General features: G+C 59.9%; 1 protein-coding gene across 1 annotated transcript; it reads left to right on the plus strand.

Annotated features, from left to right (window-relative positions):
• Positions 1-7,568: 7,568 nt before the first annotated feature.
• TMEM271 (transmembrane protein 271) lies at positions 7,569-9,897 on the plus strand. Its single transcript, XM_059682992.1, has one exon. It carries the CDS (start codon positions 8,316-8,318, stop codon positions 9,405-9,407), a length of 1,092 nt encoding a protein of 363 aa, XP_059538975.1. The 5' UTR covers positions 7,569-8,315; the 3' UTR covers positions 9,408-9,897.
• The last annotated feature ends 4,975 nt before the right edge of the window (positions 9,898-14,872 follow it).

The following is a 14,872-nucleotide window of genomic DNA, read 5'->3' on the forward strand; positions in this document are numbered from 1 at the left end:
GTTCCCGAGCACTGTGCCTCACGCAGGGACTGGCATGCCTGGGCCGCCCCCGACATCATCAGATTTAGCTTCTCTGATTCATGATGTGAAACAAGGTGAAGCTACCACGTCTCTCTGACTCTCTTGCTGTAGGGGTGCCCTTTGCTGCACAGAAAAAAAGACTGTGTGAACACGCACAAGTCTGTGTGTGCCCATGCATGGGTGCACACATGTATGCCTAGGTGCGTGCATGATTGCACGTGCACGCAGTGTGTGTACATGCATGACTGTGTGTGCATGTACCTGTGCGTGTGTGCATGCGCACCATGGGCCGTGGGAGGCTGGGGTAGAAGCTCTGTCCATGGGAACCGGTGTGCACGTCTCAGGGCGCCTGGTGGCACCTGGCATTCGGATCCACCTGAGGCAGCAGCGATAGAACCGGCCTGTCTGCAGAGGCGGCAGCAGATCGTCTCTGGGGGAGGGTTCTGGCCCCTCTGCTCACGGGCTCCGAGTGGCTGGGTCTCCTCCTCATGGAGCCGTGTCTGTGCCGCTAGCACACTTTCCACCGGGACGCAGGGCTTGTGTGTGAGTCTGGCTCTTGCTGCACTCAGCTGGTGAAACTGTGTGTGTGTGTGTGTGTGTGTGTGCAGTGTGCACGCCGGCCGGGGCGCCTCGTGTGCTGGGACAAGTGTTCTCCACCCGAGCAGGGATCTTGGGGCTCTGGGCCCTGCAGCTGTGACACCCCATGGGCCCAGCTGGCCGGGGCTGGGGGCGGGGGCGGCTCGAGGCTCCCGCCTCCGCAGAGCCACGCAGCCGGCTTCTTGCCGGGATCCGCTCCAAGGTTCCCACGTCTCCTAAGAATAGTGGGTTCGGACTAGGGTGCCGGCCTGCACTCTCGGACCTGGGGCCGGGGCTGCCGTGGCCTCGCTGGCCGTCAGCTCCAAGCAGCTTCTCGGTGTCCCCGGGCATCGTCTCCGGAGGCCCTGCGCTGGGCCTGGGTGTGAGAGACACGTGATGACCACCACCTGGTCGAGCGCCTGGGGAACTGGGTCTTGGGGGGCACTTCCCAAACCTGCCACTCGCCCCGCCCTGAGGCCCACCCTCCGGCCCTGCCAGCGTCCGACTCTGCTCCCTCCTCCCCTCCAGCCTGAGGAAAACTGGGCGCGGCATGAAGCTCCCCGGCTCACGCGGTGGGAACCCACGCCCTGGGCGCAGGCACAAGCAGCTCGAGGCGTCCGTCACCCTGTGGCTGGCAGTGCTCCAGGGAAGGCGTGGCCCGCGTGCTGGCCCCTGGCCTTGCTAACACCGCCTGCCCCCCCCTCCCACACACACACCCGGCCGTCAGCTCACCCAGTCCAGGGGAGCAGCAGCACCTCTCAGGCTCACAGAACTTCCCGGTCTCTCGCTTCACCAATGGCCGTGGCCACCAGCCAGCCAGACGGCAGCCTGTGGGGTGGGCTGGCAGTGCCCGGGGGCTGGGGGCTGCGGGCTGCAGGCAGGGCAGTGCCCAGGGATAGCTAGGGGGCTGTGGCGCATTAACCCTTTGTCTCACGGAGCTTGGAGCCTGTCATGTGATCTGGCTTGGAGATTTCTCCTCCCAGACAAAGCCGGCTTCCGGTTCCCAGAGGGACCCAGCCCTTGAGCTGCCCCCAAGAGAGACAGCACATTTCTGCTGTTTTAAGTCCCCACTTTCTTCTTGGTTTGGTTTCTTTTTGTTTGTTTGTTAATCCTCAGCCGAGGATATTTTTCCATTGGTTTTTAGGGGGAGGGAGGGAGGAGAGAGGCAGAGAGAAACATCCATGTGAGAGAGACACATCGATTGGTTGCCCCCCTGCACGCACCCCGACCAGGGCCTGGGCTGCGGAGGCTGCGACCGAGGTACGTGTCCCTGACCGGAATTGAACCCGGGACCCTCCAGTCCGCAGGCCGACGCTCTGACCACTGAGCACCAGCCAGGACTTAAGTCCCCACAATCTATCCACGGCTGGGCCGCCCTTGGACACTCACATGAACGATGGGCATTGGCTGCCTGGTCTCAGCCGCCACCCCGGCCACGCAGAGGGCACGCCCGGCCCAGGATGGCCAGTGAGGGCTGGGCTGAGCTGGCTGTGGCCTCGGCCCTGTATTCTCGTCCCTCTGCTGAGCTGTCTGAGCGGAGGCCCCGGCTCCGTCCTGCCCTGGAGCCCTGAGGCCAGCACCAGCCGGGTGTGCGCAGAGCCGCGTGGCGCCGGCAGCCTCGCGGGTGCAGCTGGGGTGCCCAGGCGGCTGCTCTGGTGCGGCTGCGGGGAGCGGGCCTGGCACCCGGCACCCACCCCTGTGGGCGGGTCCTGCTCAGAGCAGCCAGGGCAGTGGAAGGAATGAGCTCTACAGGCCTTAAGCGTAAGGAAGTGCATCGTGTCACACCCCCGGCTCAGAGGGGGGGCGGCCAGCGGCACACGGTGGTTCCCGGGGCTCTGGGCCCTCCGCTGATGGCAGTGGCAGCCAGGGTTGCAAACCCCAGGTGTTGACTGGCTTAGCGGGGCCCCCAGGCAGCCACAGAGTCCAGAGGAGCCCTGTTCAGGGCAGGGAGGGACCCTCAGGGCCTCGACTCCAGTGAGAGCAACCCACAGCGGGCCTCACGCACGGGGCTGCTTGTCGCTGAGCCCGGGCCGCTCACCGTGTGGCTGCGAAGCCCGGACTGTGTGCCCGCTGGGCCCTGACAGAACTGTGTGCTCCCCCCGGCTGAGGCCCATCAGAGCCCAGGCTGGGCCACTGACGAGGCGGGATCTGAAGGACACGGTCCTGTCTGCACCCGCGGCGTCTGCGGGCGCAGGCTCTGCTCTGGGCTGCGGGGGCCACGGGGCCTGGGGTTCACTGTGGCTTTGGGTCCAGTTCTCAGCCAGCCAGGGAGGTGGGCATGTCCTCTGCCTGGGACTTGCTGTGGGAACGGGAGGAAGGGAACAAATGCCTTAGAAAATGGAAAAGGGGTACCTCGGGGTTCCTCGGGGTTCCTGAGGACGGGAACGCTGCAGGGACGACCGCAGACCCAAGCACCCGGGGGAACATTTAAAGCCTCGTGACTGAACATGTGGGAAGGGTCCATCTCGGGAGGAGCCGTAGCTGCGGGCGGAGTGGCTTCACGGCCTGGGGCCGGGACAATGCGCTGCCCAGGAGGATGGCAGAGGCAGCGGCTGGCTGACTAAGCTCCGTCCCCTGCGCCCCACAGTTGACCTCAGGGACCCGCCTGTGGCTCTGGCTCATGAGATGCAGGAGGGAGGGTCACTCTCAGCAGCCCTGGGGCGGGTCCACCCTTAGCCCTGACCCCTCTTCCCTGAAAGCGTCCCTCCTCCCAGGGCCACCCCCAGCTGGGGTCCTGGACAGAGGGAACAGACCACAGCTGCTATGCCACGAGGAAATGGGAGTGAGGATTAGCTTATTAGCCAGAGAGCTGAGTTAATCCTGCTCTCCAGTGTGTGAGGCGTTATCACCATTGGTCCATGCATGGTCCCTCTGGTATCTTACTTTATCCATCCCTCATATTGAGCTTATCTACCCACCATCCATCCACCATCCCCCCACCCACCCACCATCCATCCATCCACCATCGGTCCTCCCAGATCCTGTCTTCAAGTTGGACTAACCTTCCAGTACCTGCCATCCCATAGCACCTTAAAAAGTTGTGGGGGAGTGCGGGAGACCGTGCATAACAGCATGGGCATGGAAGTGCACCAGGAACGCGGAAGGCCATGGACCTGGGGCGGTCAGCAGGGCTGTGGCCAGCACAAGGTGGCTCCTGCTGTGACCGCGAGGGCCCCAGTGTGGGGCGTGCAGGAGGCAGCCAATCAGTGGCTCGAGGTGATTGCCTGACCCCATAATCTTGTTCACTAAACTCTACTGAGCTTTACTGACCTGTGTGCTCTCTGCTCTGCCAGCACGCAGCCCTCCTGCAGGCCATCCGGAGCCGCCACGCAGGTTGCGGCAGGGGGGTATGATAAAAAGTGAATTTTGCTTTTATGAAATCAAGTTCAAACTAAGGGATTTAATTTGCTCACTGTTACTTTATGCCACTAAGCAATGTTCATAGCATTAAATGATTATATAAAAAGAAATGTCTCAAACCAGAACTAGAAAAAGAGCAAACTAAGCCAAAGTAAGCAGAGAAAAAGGGAATAACAAAGAAGAGTGGAAGTCAATGAAATAGAAAACAAAAAATAAAGAAAATGATAAAACTAAACACTATTTTTAATGATCAAAAATATTAACCTGCAGCCAAATTGATTTTTAAAAAAATATATTTTATTGATTTTTTTTCACAGAGAGGAAGGGAGAGAGATAGAGAGTTAGAAACATCGATTCAAGACAAACATCCATCAGCTGCCTCCTGCACACCTTCTATTGGGGATGTGCCCGCAACCAAGGTACATGCCCTTGGCCAGAATCGAACCTGGGACCCTTCAGTCCGCAGGCTGACGCTCTAGCCACTGAGCCAAACGGGTTAGGGCCAAATTGATTTTTAAAAGCACACCATAAAGCCCTGGCCCATTTTCTCAGTGGTTAGAGCACTGGCCCATGGACCAAAGGATCATAGGTTTGATTTCCATCAAGGGCATGTACTGTGGTTGCAGTTCCCCAACCCCAGTACGGGTGCAGGCAACCAATCGATGTGTCTCTCTCACATTGATGTTTCTCTCTCCTCCTCCTCCCTCCATCCCTCTCTCTAGAAATCAATGGAAGAAATATCCCCCAGTGAGGATTAAAACAAAAATTAAAAAAACACCGCATAAATGACCAGTATCAGAAATGAAAGAGGGAATTTCACCACAGACCCCAGAGACATAAAAGAATAAAAATTTAAAACATTTCATTCTTTCAGCTTTACTGAGGTATACTTTTCATACAATAAAAGTACCAGCTTATAGAGAAATAATGCAGACAACTCCATGCCAACAAATCTAAAACTGTGATGGAGAAATTCCTCAAAAGATACTAACGCTCCTTCCAGAAAAAAAAAAAATATATATCCCTATACATGTTCTTAAAATTAAGTTTGTTAAAATCATCCCATAAAGAAAACTTCAACCCCACATGGCTTCACAGGTGAACTCTGCCAAATCCTTAAGGAAGAAACAATGCCAGCTCTGCAAGTGCTTGGAGAGAGTAAAACGCGAGGGAGGGCCCGGCCAGCGTGGCACGGTTCAGCGGTGGAGTGTGGACCTATGAGCCAGGAGGTCAGGGTTTGAATGCTGGTCAGGGCACAGGCCTGGGTTGTGGGCTCCATCCCAGTGTGGGCTGTGCAGGAGGCAGCCGATCCATGATTCTCTCTCATCATTGATGTTTCTATCTCTCCCTCTCCCTTTCTCTCTGACATCAATAAAAAAAAGTATATTTTAAAAAATGAGGGAGCCCTTCCCCACTCATTTTGCAAAGTCAGCACCCCAGACTCTGACAGGAGATGACAATGGTACAAGCAGAGGCGGCTAAAATCAGCGGTTCTCAACCTGTAGGTCGCGACCCCTTTGGGGGTCGAACGTCCCTTTCACAGGGGTCGTCTAAGACCATCAGAAAACACATAGATAATTACATATTGTTTTTGTGATTAATCACTGTGCTTTAATGATGTTCAATTTGTAACAATGAAATTGGGGGCCACCACAACATGAGGAGCTGTATTAAAGGGTCGCCGCATGAGGAAGATTGAGAACCACTGCTATAAATAATACCTCGCACTAACAGAGACACAAGTCCTCAAGGAGGTAACAGCACACTGAATCCCCGCCCCCCCGCCCCTATGGAAAGGGTAGGCCATCAGGACTGCACCAGTCTGCCTGCTCCTACTCATCTGAGCGAGAATGGGCCTTGGGCTGAGCACTTCCTCACCGGGAGGCCCCTGTGCTGGGCTCATCACTGTGTGGGAATGTGTTCCCTCTTCCAGCTCACTGTGCACCCCATGGCACCTGGCCAGCCCCGGGTGTCTGTGCTGGGCGGGGGGAGGGGGGGCTTCTGCTGCAGCACAGGAGGGGTGCACCTCTGCTAATGGCCATGAATCAGCTGCTGGGGGCCTCCTGGCTTTGGGGGAGCAGACCCCCGGATGGGCTGTCACTCCTCAGTGTGGGTAACGCTTGACCCTGCTCTGTGTTCCTGTGGGAGAAGTACTTGTCCTCTTCCTGGTAACAGGCATCAGAGGCTGTTGGCCTGACAATGACCAAGTGGGACTTATCTCAGGAGTGAAGGTTGGCTTAACACGGACACTTGATGAACGTCACTCACCACAGTAACAGGCTGAAAAGGAAAAACATACAATAACCGCAACGGATACAACAGTAAAATAATTTTGCCCGGCTGGCGTGGCTCAGTGGTTGAGCTCCCACCCATGAAGCAAGAGGTCACGGCTGGATTCCCTCCAGGCACACCAGGGTTTGCACCCGCAATCCCCAGTGGGAGGCATGCAGGAGGCAGCTGATCAATGATTCTCATCACTGATGTTTCTCTCTCTCTCTCCTACCTTTTCCTCTGAAATCAATAAAAAAATATTTTTTAAAAGAGTGTACTTTAAGAAAAAAGCAAGCCACGCAAAGCACCTACTGGTCCGAAGGACTCAGGCACCGAGGAGTCAGTAGCCAGTTACTCTTCCGGGAGTCCATGCGGAGATCGCACACAGGGAAGGCAGGAGCGGGTGAGGGTGGCGAAGGGAGCCCCTGCGACAGAACAGCCCAGGACGCGGGCACCAGGCGCGAGGCTGGTGAGGGGAGGGTCAGGGAGGGGGTCGGGGCACAAGTGTCAGGGAAGGTGGGTGCCGGGGAGAGATGCTGCTGCCCCGCCCAGCGGCCAATGGGTCCGGCCGCAGCGCACCGCAGCGCGGGATGGAGAGGCGGCTCCAGGCTGCTCCACGGTGCTGGCTGCGAACCTTGTCGCCCTGGAAACCAAAACAGTCTTTGGGAGGCAGCTCCTAGTCGCTCCGCTCACGCGCAGGGGCGCACGCTGACGCCCTGGCCTTTCCAACTGTCCACCTTGTGCGCAGGGGGCTCAGGATCCCACGGCCCCGGGAAGTCACCCGCGGGCGCCGGGCGCTCTACGGCCCGCAGTCCCCGCTGAAAACGGCGGAGCCCGCTCCTTCCCGCGGCGGATGGTGGTGGTGGGAGGCGGGCGCGGGCCCGCGCGCTGCTGGGCCACTGCTCACCGGCACCGAGGACGCTCGCACGGAGGGGGTCCCCACCGCAGCCCTCGCACGTGGGAGGCAGGACGGAGGCGTGTGCTCAGAGCCCTCCGCACACGCCCCTCGCCGCAGCTCGCCCGCCTCCTCCGATCGGCGCAAAGCTATTTACGCTGCGATTAGCCCGCGGGTGAGTCATGGCTCCCGGCCTCCGTCTGCAGCTCGGGGACCGCGCCGGCCCAGCCGCCGCCCGAGGTTCCTCCGAGGGCCGTCCGGAGGCGCCCCATCCCAGACCTTTCAGGAGGAGCATGGAGCGCCCTGAGGGCGCGGGGACCACCTCGCACCCCCGCCTCCTCTCACCCACAGGCATCTCCAGCCCCACCCCAGTCGCTCTCCGGCCGGGGACCGCCTTCTAATGAATTAACTCACAGCCTCAGCCGGGAGACGGACTCATCGAGGTTCTGCCTGAGGCCTCACCTCCACTCACACCCCATCACCCACCACCCCCCGAATACAGACTGCCGCTCATCCCCCTGGCCCCCGGCCCCCTCCCCCGGGACCCCTCTCCCTCCACCTCCTGAGCTCAGGCCTCCAGCCCCGGGCCCCTCCCCCGTGCCGCCGCCCCTGCCAGCTTCCTCGGGGTCGTGGCGCTGCAAGCCGGTGGCCGTGCAGAGCGGCGAGCCTCGTCGCCTGGGGAGCGCAGACGCAGCTGCTCAGGAGGTGGGAGGTGCGGGGGGGTGGGGCCTGGGGGCCTCCGTGGAGCCCGGGGCTGGAGGGTGGCCTTGCCTAAGGGGCCGAGGGCGCCCGCACCCGGAGGAAGGTGGGGAGACGCGCGGGGGCCCTCTCCTCTGGGAGCTGGCCGAGGGGCGTCCGAGGGGCGGCGGGGGCCGGGGGCGTGGGAAGGCGGGGCCGCGGGCCGGGTGCGGGGAGCGCAGCGCCCTGGGCGGGGCGCCGCGGGCTGGGGAGGGGGCGCGCTCGCGGCGGGTCTCTGCGCCGCCTGGGTTCCCGGCGCGGGGCGGCGGCGGCGGCGGCGGGAGGCAGAAGATGCGGGCTCCGGCGGCGGCGGCGGCGCGGGCCCGGGAGGACGCGGGAGGATGAGGGGGAGGCCGGCGGTCCGGCCGCGCGGCGCCGGGAGGAGGCGCAGGCGGCGGGGGCGGCGGCGGGCGGCGGCGGGCGCGCGGGGTGCGGGCCGGCTCGGGCGCGGAGGATGAAGTGGAGCGTCCGCGGGGCCTGCGCCGCGCTCTCCGCCTGCCTCCTGCTCGCCTGCGCGCTCAGCGCCGCCGCCGTCGGCCTCAAGTGCTTCTCGCTGGGCTCGGAGCTCCGCGGGGAGCCGTTCCGCCTCGGGGCGGCCGCCGGCGCCTTCTACTCGGGGCTGCTGCTGGCCGCCGGCCTCTCGCTGCTCGGCGCCGCCCTGCTCTGCTGCGGGCCGCGGGCCGCGCCTCTCGCGGGGCCGGGCCCGCGACTCGGGGTCCCCGCCGCCCCGGCCGGCGCTCCGGAGACCGCGCCGGGCGCGCCGGGGGCCGCGGCCGAGCCCGCGGGGCCGGGGACCAGCCAGAACCTGCTCCTGCTCGGCGCCCTCGTCTTCATGCTCGGGGTCCTGAGCGCCTTCGCGGGCGCCGTGATCGACGGCGACGCCGTGTCCCTCGTGGAGCGCAAGTACTCCCACTACTGCCTGCCCCCGCGCGCGCCCGCCTCGGCCCCGGCCCCGGGCCCCGCGGCCCCCGCCCCCGGCCCGGCCCCCGGCGCGCCGCGCGCCCGCGCCACGCCCGCCAAGTGCCGGCAGCTGAAGGACTACCAGCGCGGCCTGGTGCTCTCCACCGTCTTCAACGCGCTCGAGTGCCTGCTGGGCCTGCTCAGCCTGCTGCTGGCCAAGACCTACCGCGCGGCGCGGGCCCGGCGCGGGCGTCGCGGACGGCGGGGAGGCCGGGCCCCGGCGCGGCCCCGCGGCGGCTCGGGGCTCCGTGCGCCGCCGCCCGCTTCCTGGGTGCGGCGAGGCCGGCGGGGCCGGCGGCTGCAGCACCGCCCGAGCCAGGCTTCCATCCTGGCCCCGGAGGAGTCGGACTTGGCCGCCCCCGGGGACTGCGCGGGCTTCGCGGCGCACCACGCTGTCTCCTACATCGACGTGGGCGTCGTCCGCGCGGCGGACGAGGCGGGGGTGGAGGTGTGCTGCGGCGGGCACCCGTCCGTGGAGCTGCCGGGGTACGCGCCCTCGGACCCTGACCTCGACGTCTCCTACCCCTACTGCTGCCGGCCTCCCCGCGAGACGGCGCGTCCCTGGGAGCCACGACGCGCCTGCTGAACCCCGATCCCGAACGGACTCGCGGGCGCCTCCCCAGCCACCACCAACGCGAGGCGCGCGGGGGCGGCGGGGCCGAGCCAGGTGTCGCCTCCCCCGGGCTGTGGCCGGCGCCTCTCTCCGAGTACCCCCGCCGCGAGCCCGGCCTCCAGTGTTACCGTTTCTGTGTCTGGGAGGTTTCTCTTCGCCGTGTCTGTCCGTATCCGGATTCCATTTTCAAGTTTACAATAAATGTTCGGGGTCAGCTCGCCCCCACCGCACTTCTCTTTGGCAAGTCCCTTCCCTGGGCGAGGCTCCCAGGTCCCCGGTGCGAGCTGGCAGGGGAGGAAGACCCCCCTCGGAGCGGACAGAAGGACAACTTCCGGAACGAAAGACAGGACGCACCGCCGCCGGCAACACTTTGTACACGGATGTGCCTGCTTTTGTCGAAACTTTCTTACTGTAAAGCTCCATAAATGGTGACGATGTTTGGTAAATTAATTGCAATTTAAAATTGGTGAGTTCCTTTATTAAATTAATTGCTATGTCATTGGAGTTAGAAGATGTCTACGCACAGGTCAGTTTGGGGGGCAATGGCTCAGTTTACCAGACGTCAGTCCCCGCAGCGCTCTCCGCTCCGCTCCGGGTGGACTAACCCAGCCTCTTTCTGAAGCGAACGTTTCCTGTGCACCAGGCCCCAAACGGTTCTCTTTTTGGAAACTGGTGATGAGGTTTCTACTGCAAAGCTGAGCTTATTTTTGGTTAATGCATATGAATTTCCAATTCTATTTTGGAAAACCACAGGCCTAGTTTTTCTGGCAAAGGTTATTTTCCTGTTGATGAATTCATTAATTTGGTCATTTGAACATTATGCCATTTTATTTAACATATACTCCTTCGCTTTGATGTGAAGGCCATAGTTTTAAATCATTAGGTTGTATGTTTACACACACGGTGTGAAGTGCATTCCACATGGTGGTGCGGTGAGTGTCCATCCGACCTGGTGGGTCTCAGGGAAAAGGGGAGTCTGGCCAGAGCTGGGGTGTCAGGCAGGTGTGCGCTGACTCTGAACTTGCTCAGAGGAGAGCCCCACTCTGACGGAAGGGTTTGACCTCCTGCAAAAGAGGTGGGGACATCCCGGAGCGAAGGTCACCTCTGCCAGAGAAAAGTGAAAGAAATGTGTCACATATTCATGTTTGGGGTCCTCTTCATTGTGAAAAAGCACCCAGGTTTGGGGATGGAGGTGCTTCCCAAGTGCAGGCTGTAGGGTGAGACCTGCCCTCAGCCCCCCGGTGCCCCGCCCTAAGCCCGAGATCCCCTGGACCCTGGCCACCGAGGCTCTGGCCAGGCCGGGCTGCCCCGCTGCAGCAGAAGCTGTTAGGGAGGCGTGGCGGCCTGTCACCATCCAGCAGCCTGACCTCAGCGACTGTAAAACATCCAATCAAAGAGGCAGCGAGCCAGCGAGCCAGCGTCCTCTGCGAAACATGGATTCCGCCTGAGGAAGAGTCCTTCACGTCCAGGCTACTCGGTTCTCACCCACAGGCCACTTCAGATGCTTGTCCAGATTAGCCCTCTGGATGCAGCCAGGCTGAGGCCATGGCCCGAGCAGTGCCCGTGCCGGTCCTACAGCCGGACCCCTCTCCGTCCCCACACCAGCAGCCCCCTGGCCATCAACCTAAGGCAGCAAACGTGATAGTGGCAGCAAAAGTGACTCTAAAAACATTCTCTATCTGCCCAAGTCCAACCAATCAGGCCCTGCCAGCAGTTCCCACTTCCGGAGCCGGGCCCACGCCTGCGGGGTCAGCTCAGAGCTGCAGTGGAGGTGGCCCGGTTGGTGTGACAGGACATCAACCTCAGACCCTTGTTCTCTGAGGTGCTTCGTTCTACACCGTTTGTGCAGTTTGCATGTTGGATGCCTTCTACGTCAAAACCAGGGGCCTCCCTGCAGTGGCAGACTCTAGAGCTGGACCGGGCAGCGCCTTCTGCGTGGGCGTCTGGCCAGGCCGCAGGGAGCGCCTGGGTCACATAGAAGTGAACTTCGGGCAACAAAAAACCAGGTGACACTTTTCAAGATGCAAATGTTTCTAACTTCACGAATACTCGTAGCCCCACGCAAGACCATGATGTGGGAAACAGGTTTCATTTTTTAAAGTTTATACAGGAGATGAAACCCCAAAAATCCCCAAGCTGAAGTTGTTCCAAGGCCAACCTCAGGGAACACGTGGGGTCTGGAAGCTTTGAGCCTCCTGGGCTCGGGACCAGCTTCCTGGCGGGGGCTCCAGGCCCCCACGCCCCACGGCCACGCCCCCCCCCCCCCACACTGTCCACATCACCTGCTTTCTGAAAGCGTCAGTTGTTTGGAATTGACTCTTCAGAAGACAAGTTGATTCTCGGACCTTCCTCAGAGTGGGTCCTACTCGTGGCCCGTGGAGGCCGCCCCAGGAATTTAGGGTCACAACGAAACACCAAGATTAAACACATCTTAGAGTTTTTACATGGCTTGATGCTGAGTGTATAAGTAGTTTTATTTTTTGTTTTTGTTTTCGTGAATATTCAGCAGAATTTCGGAAATTTCGTGAATTTCCATTGATTTTTAGAGAGAGAAAGACAGAGAAACACATCGATGGGTTGCCTCCTGCACATGCCCCGACCGGGGCCTGCACAGGGAGGAGCCTGCCACCGAGGTACGTGCCCTTGACCAGAATCGAAGCTGGACCCTTTGGTCTGCTGGCCGACGCTCTATCCACAGAGCCAAACCGGCTAGGGCTGGCTATAAGTTGCTTTTTTAAACATAAAGGTTGTTTACCTTTAAGAGAATAATTTAATTAAGATAACACATGATGTGGTCGCCACACAAGCCAGGCTAAGACAGGTGGACAGCCGCGCCCGGCCTCAGGCTCCTGGGCTGCCACGTGTTCCGTCATCAGCGCAGCTCTGCCCTGCCGCACAAATCTGATCCACACAACTACGTTTCGCCTGGAATGCAATGAAACAATCCGTTAAGTTAGGAATCAGTCTGATGGTTTTGTGTGAAGATGGGGCTGCTGGTGATTAAATGTTTATTTAGTGCCATGACCCAGCACACTCCAACATGCACACAGATACAGTACATACACTCCTCAAGTGCACACGCATGCACGCAGGAGCACACACGGGCATACACATGAGCCCCCGTGCGTGTGTACGCACACAAGAGCACACATGCACATGGGAGTGCATGCAACTGTAAAACCAAACAGTGCACACACATGCTGCACTCATGTGCACTCACACATGGACTGCCGCCTAGGCATGTCTAAGGCCAGGCCAGCAGCGCTGCCTGGGGTACCCAGGATCCCGGGGAATCTGAGGGGAGTGGCCTGGCTGTGGACTGCCCCCCGGGCACAAACACCAGAATGTGCATGTAGGGAGCATGACTCTGAGCGCGGCTAGTGGGTGAGCTGCAGGCTGGCTCACACTGGGTCATAGGAAGGTGGGGCAGGCCCGTGGGTGCCCACACACCCGAATGTGTGCACAGACCGGCACAGCAGATCGCACTGGAGCTGCACTAGGGTCTGGGACAGTGGTGGGGCCAGGCCGAGTCCCGGGGCCCCTGGGTGGGTCCGTGTTGCACAGACATTGTGCGTGGTGGGGGCCGAGTGTCGGGTCACCTTTGGGTTGTGCTACCCACGGGACCAGGCTGTGCCCGCAAGGTGTTTCTTGCCCCAAAGCACTGTTTCTTCACCAAGACTGGGAAGAAATTAATACCTGACAGAGGCCTTAGGGAAGGGAGTCCTGGCGCATTAACTGAGTGCGAGTGCGACGGACTTGTGGGCCATTTTAAACTCGGCCACAGAGACAAGAGCTCACGTCAGCTGGTTTACCTTCCAGATGATCTGATGTCTTTGCTTAATTTGCTACTTTTCAGCGCAGTGATTGACAGGAACAAAACACCAGCAAAAGGGAAGAAAGTTTAACTTAGGAAAACAGTGTGCACATCTCCTATCCCCAATCTGAATTCCCCTCGCAACTCCTGGCTGGCCGAGGAGAGCAGGCCAGCCCTTCAGGGAGCTGTGTTTGCAACAGTTTTCTTAAAATCTCTGCGGTGAGTGGGAGTCTGCTCACAGCGTGAGTTTGCCACTTTATGTGCCCTGGTCCTCAGCAGGAAGTCTGAGATCCGACTCCGCCACAGAGCACGCCTGCCTCCCTACCCGTATCCACGTGGCTCTCCTCCTGGCCCTGCAGACCTTGTGCTGTGGCCAGACCTGCCTGGGTGTGCTAGGGGCCGGAGGGCCAGCAGGTCAGTGGGTGAACAGAGGCTGCTCTGGCCGGGTGCCCCTGCCTGGGCCTGCTCAGGGCACGGGAGGGGCCCACTCTGCCTGCCTGTCTTCCGTCACCCAGGCCTGTGCACCTGTGAGGTCTTTTTTGTTGTTGCTGTTAATCCTCACCCAAGGACATTTTTCACTGATTTTTAGAGAGAATGGAAGGGAGAGAGCAGGAGGAGGAGGAGAGAGAGAGAAAGGAAAGAGAGAGAGAGAGAGAGAGAGAGAGAGAGAGAGAGAGAGAGAGAGAGAGGAGGGAAACATCAATGTGAGAGACACATTGAATGGTTGACTCCTGCATCCATCTGGAACAGGGCCAGGGATCGAACCCGTACTCTAGGCATGTGCCCTGACCGGAATCGAACCCGAGACCCTTCAGTCCACAGGCCGACGATCTATCCACTGAGCTAGACCAGCCGGGGCCATTTTAAATTTTAACAGTTTAAAATGTTGCCCATGTTTGGTCCACATTTCTTAGTTCTTATTTATTTATTTATTTAAATAAATCTTTATTGTTGAAAGTATTACATATGTCCCCTCTCCCCCTATTGCCCCCTCCCCCCACCCTCCCCCCCCAAGCCTTTACCACCCACTGTTGTGTCCTTGGGTTATGCATTATGCATACAAGGTCACTGGTTGATCTCTTCACACTGCCACCCTCCCCTGCCTTAGTTTTAAAAACACTTTATTGTTGAAAGTATTACCCATGTTCCCCCCGCCCCCCCCCCCCGACCTCTCCCAGCCCACCCCTGCCCCCACCCCAGGCCTTCACCACCCTAGTGTCTGTGCTCCTGGGTTATGCATATACGTATACAGGTTCATTGGCTGACCTCTTCCCACCCGCCCACCCTCCATAGATCCAAAGACAGAAGCACGGAGCGGACTGTCAAATCTTCGTTCTAAATCTAGAAAATGTTACGGGAGCAGTTTGGCTACCACCTCAGAGTGGTTTTGGGTTGTTTCCAGGGAGGTTTTTCTGTTGTTGCTAATCCTCACCCGAGGATATTTTCCCATCGATTTTTAGAGAGAGTGGAAGGGAGGTGGGAAGACACAGAGAGAAGCGTTGATGGGAAAGAGACACCTCGACTGGCTGCCTCCCACATGCGCCTCGACCAGGGGCTGGGGATCGAGCCTGCAACCACGGTAGGTGCCCTTGATGGGAACCGAACCTTCAACCCCTCAGTCCTC

This window comes from Myotis daubentonii, chromosome 1 (assembly GCF_963259705.1).
Source record: "Myotis daubentonii chromosome 1, mMyoDau2.1, whole genome shotgun sequence".
NCBI lineage: Eukaryota > Metazoa > Chordata > Mammalia > Chiroptera > Vespertilionidae > Myotis > Myotis daubentonii.

What these genes read in the sequence shown, in the direction of transcription:
- TMEM271 (XM_059682992.1), top strand. Translation starts at nt 8,316, where the DNA reads ATGAAGTGGAGCGTCCGCGGGGCCTGCGCCGCGCTCTCCGCCTGCCTC.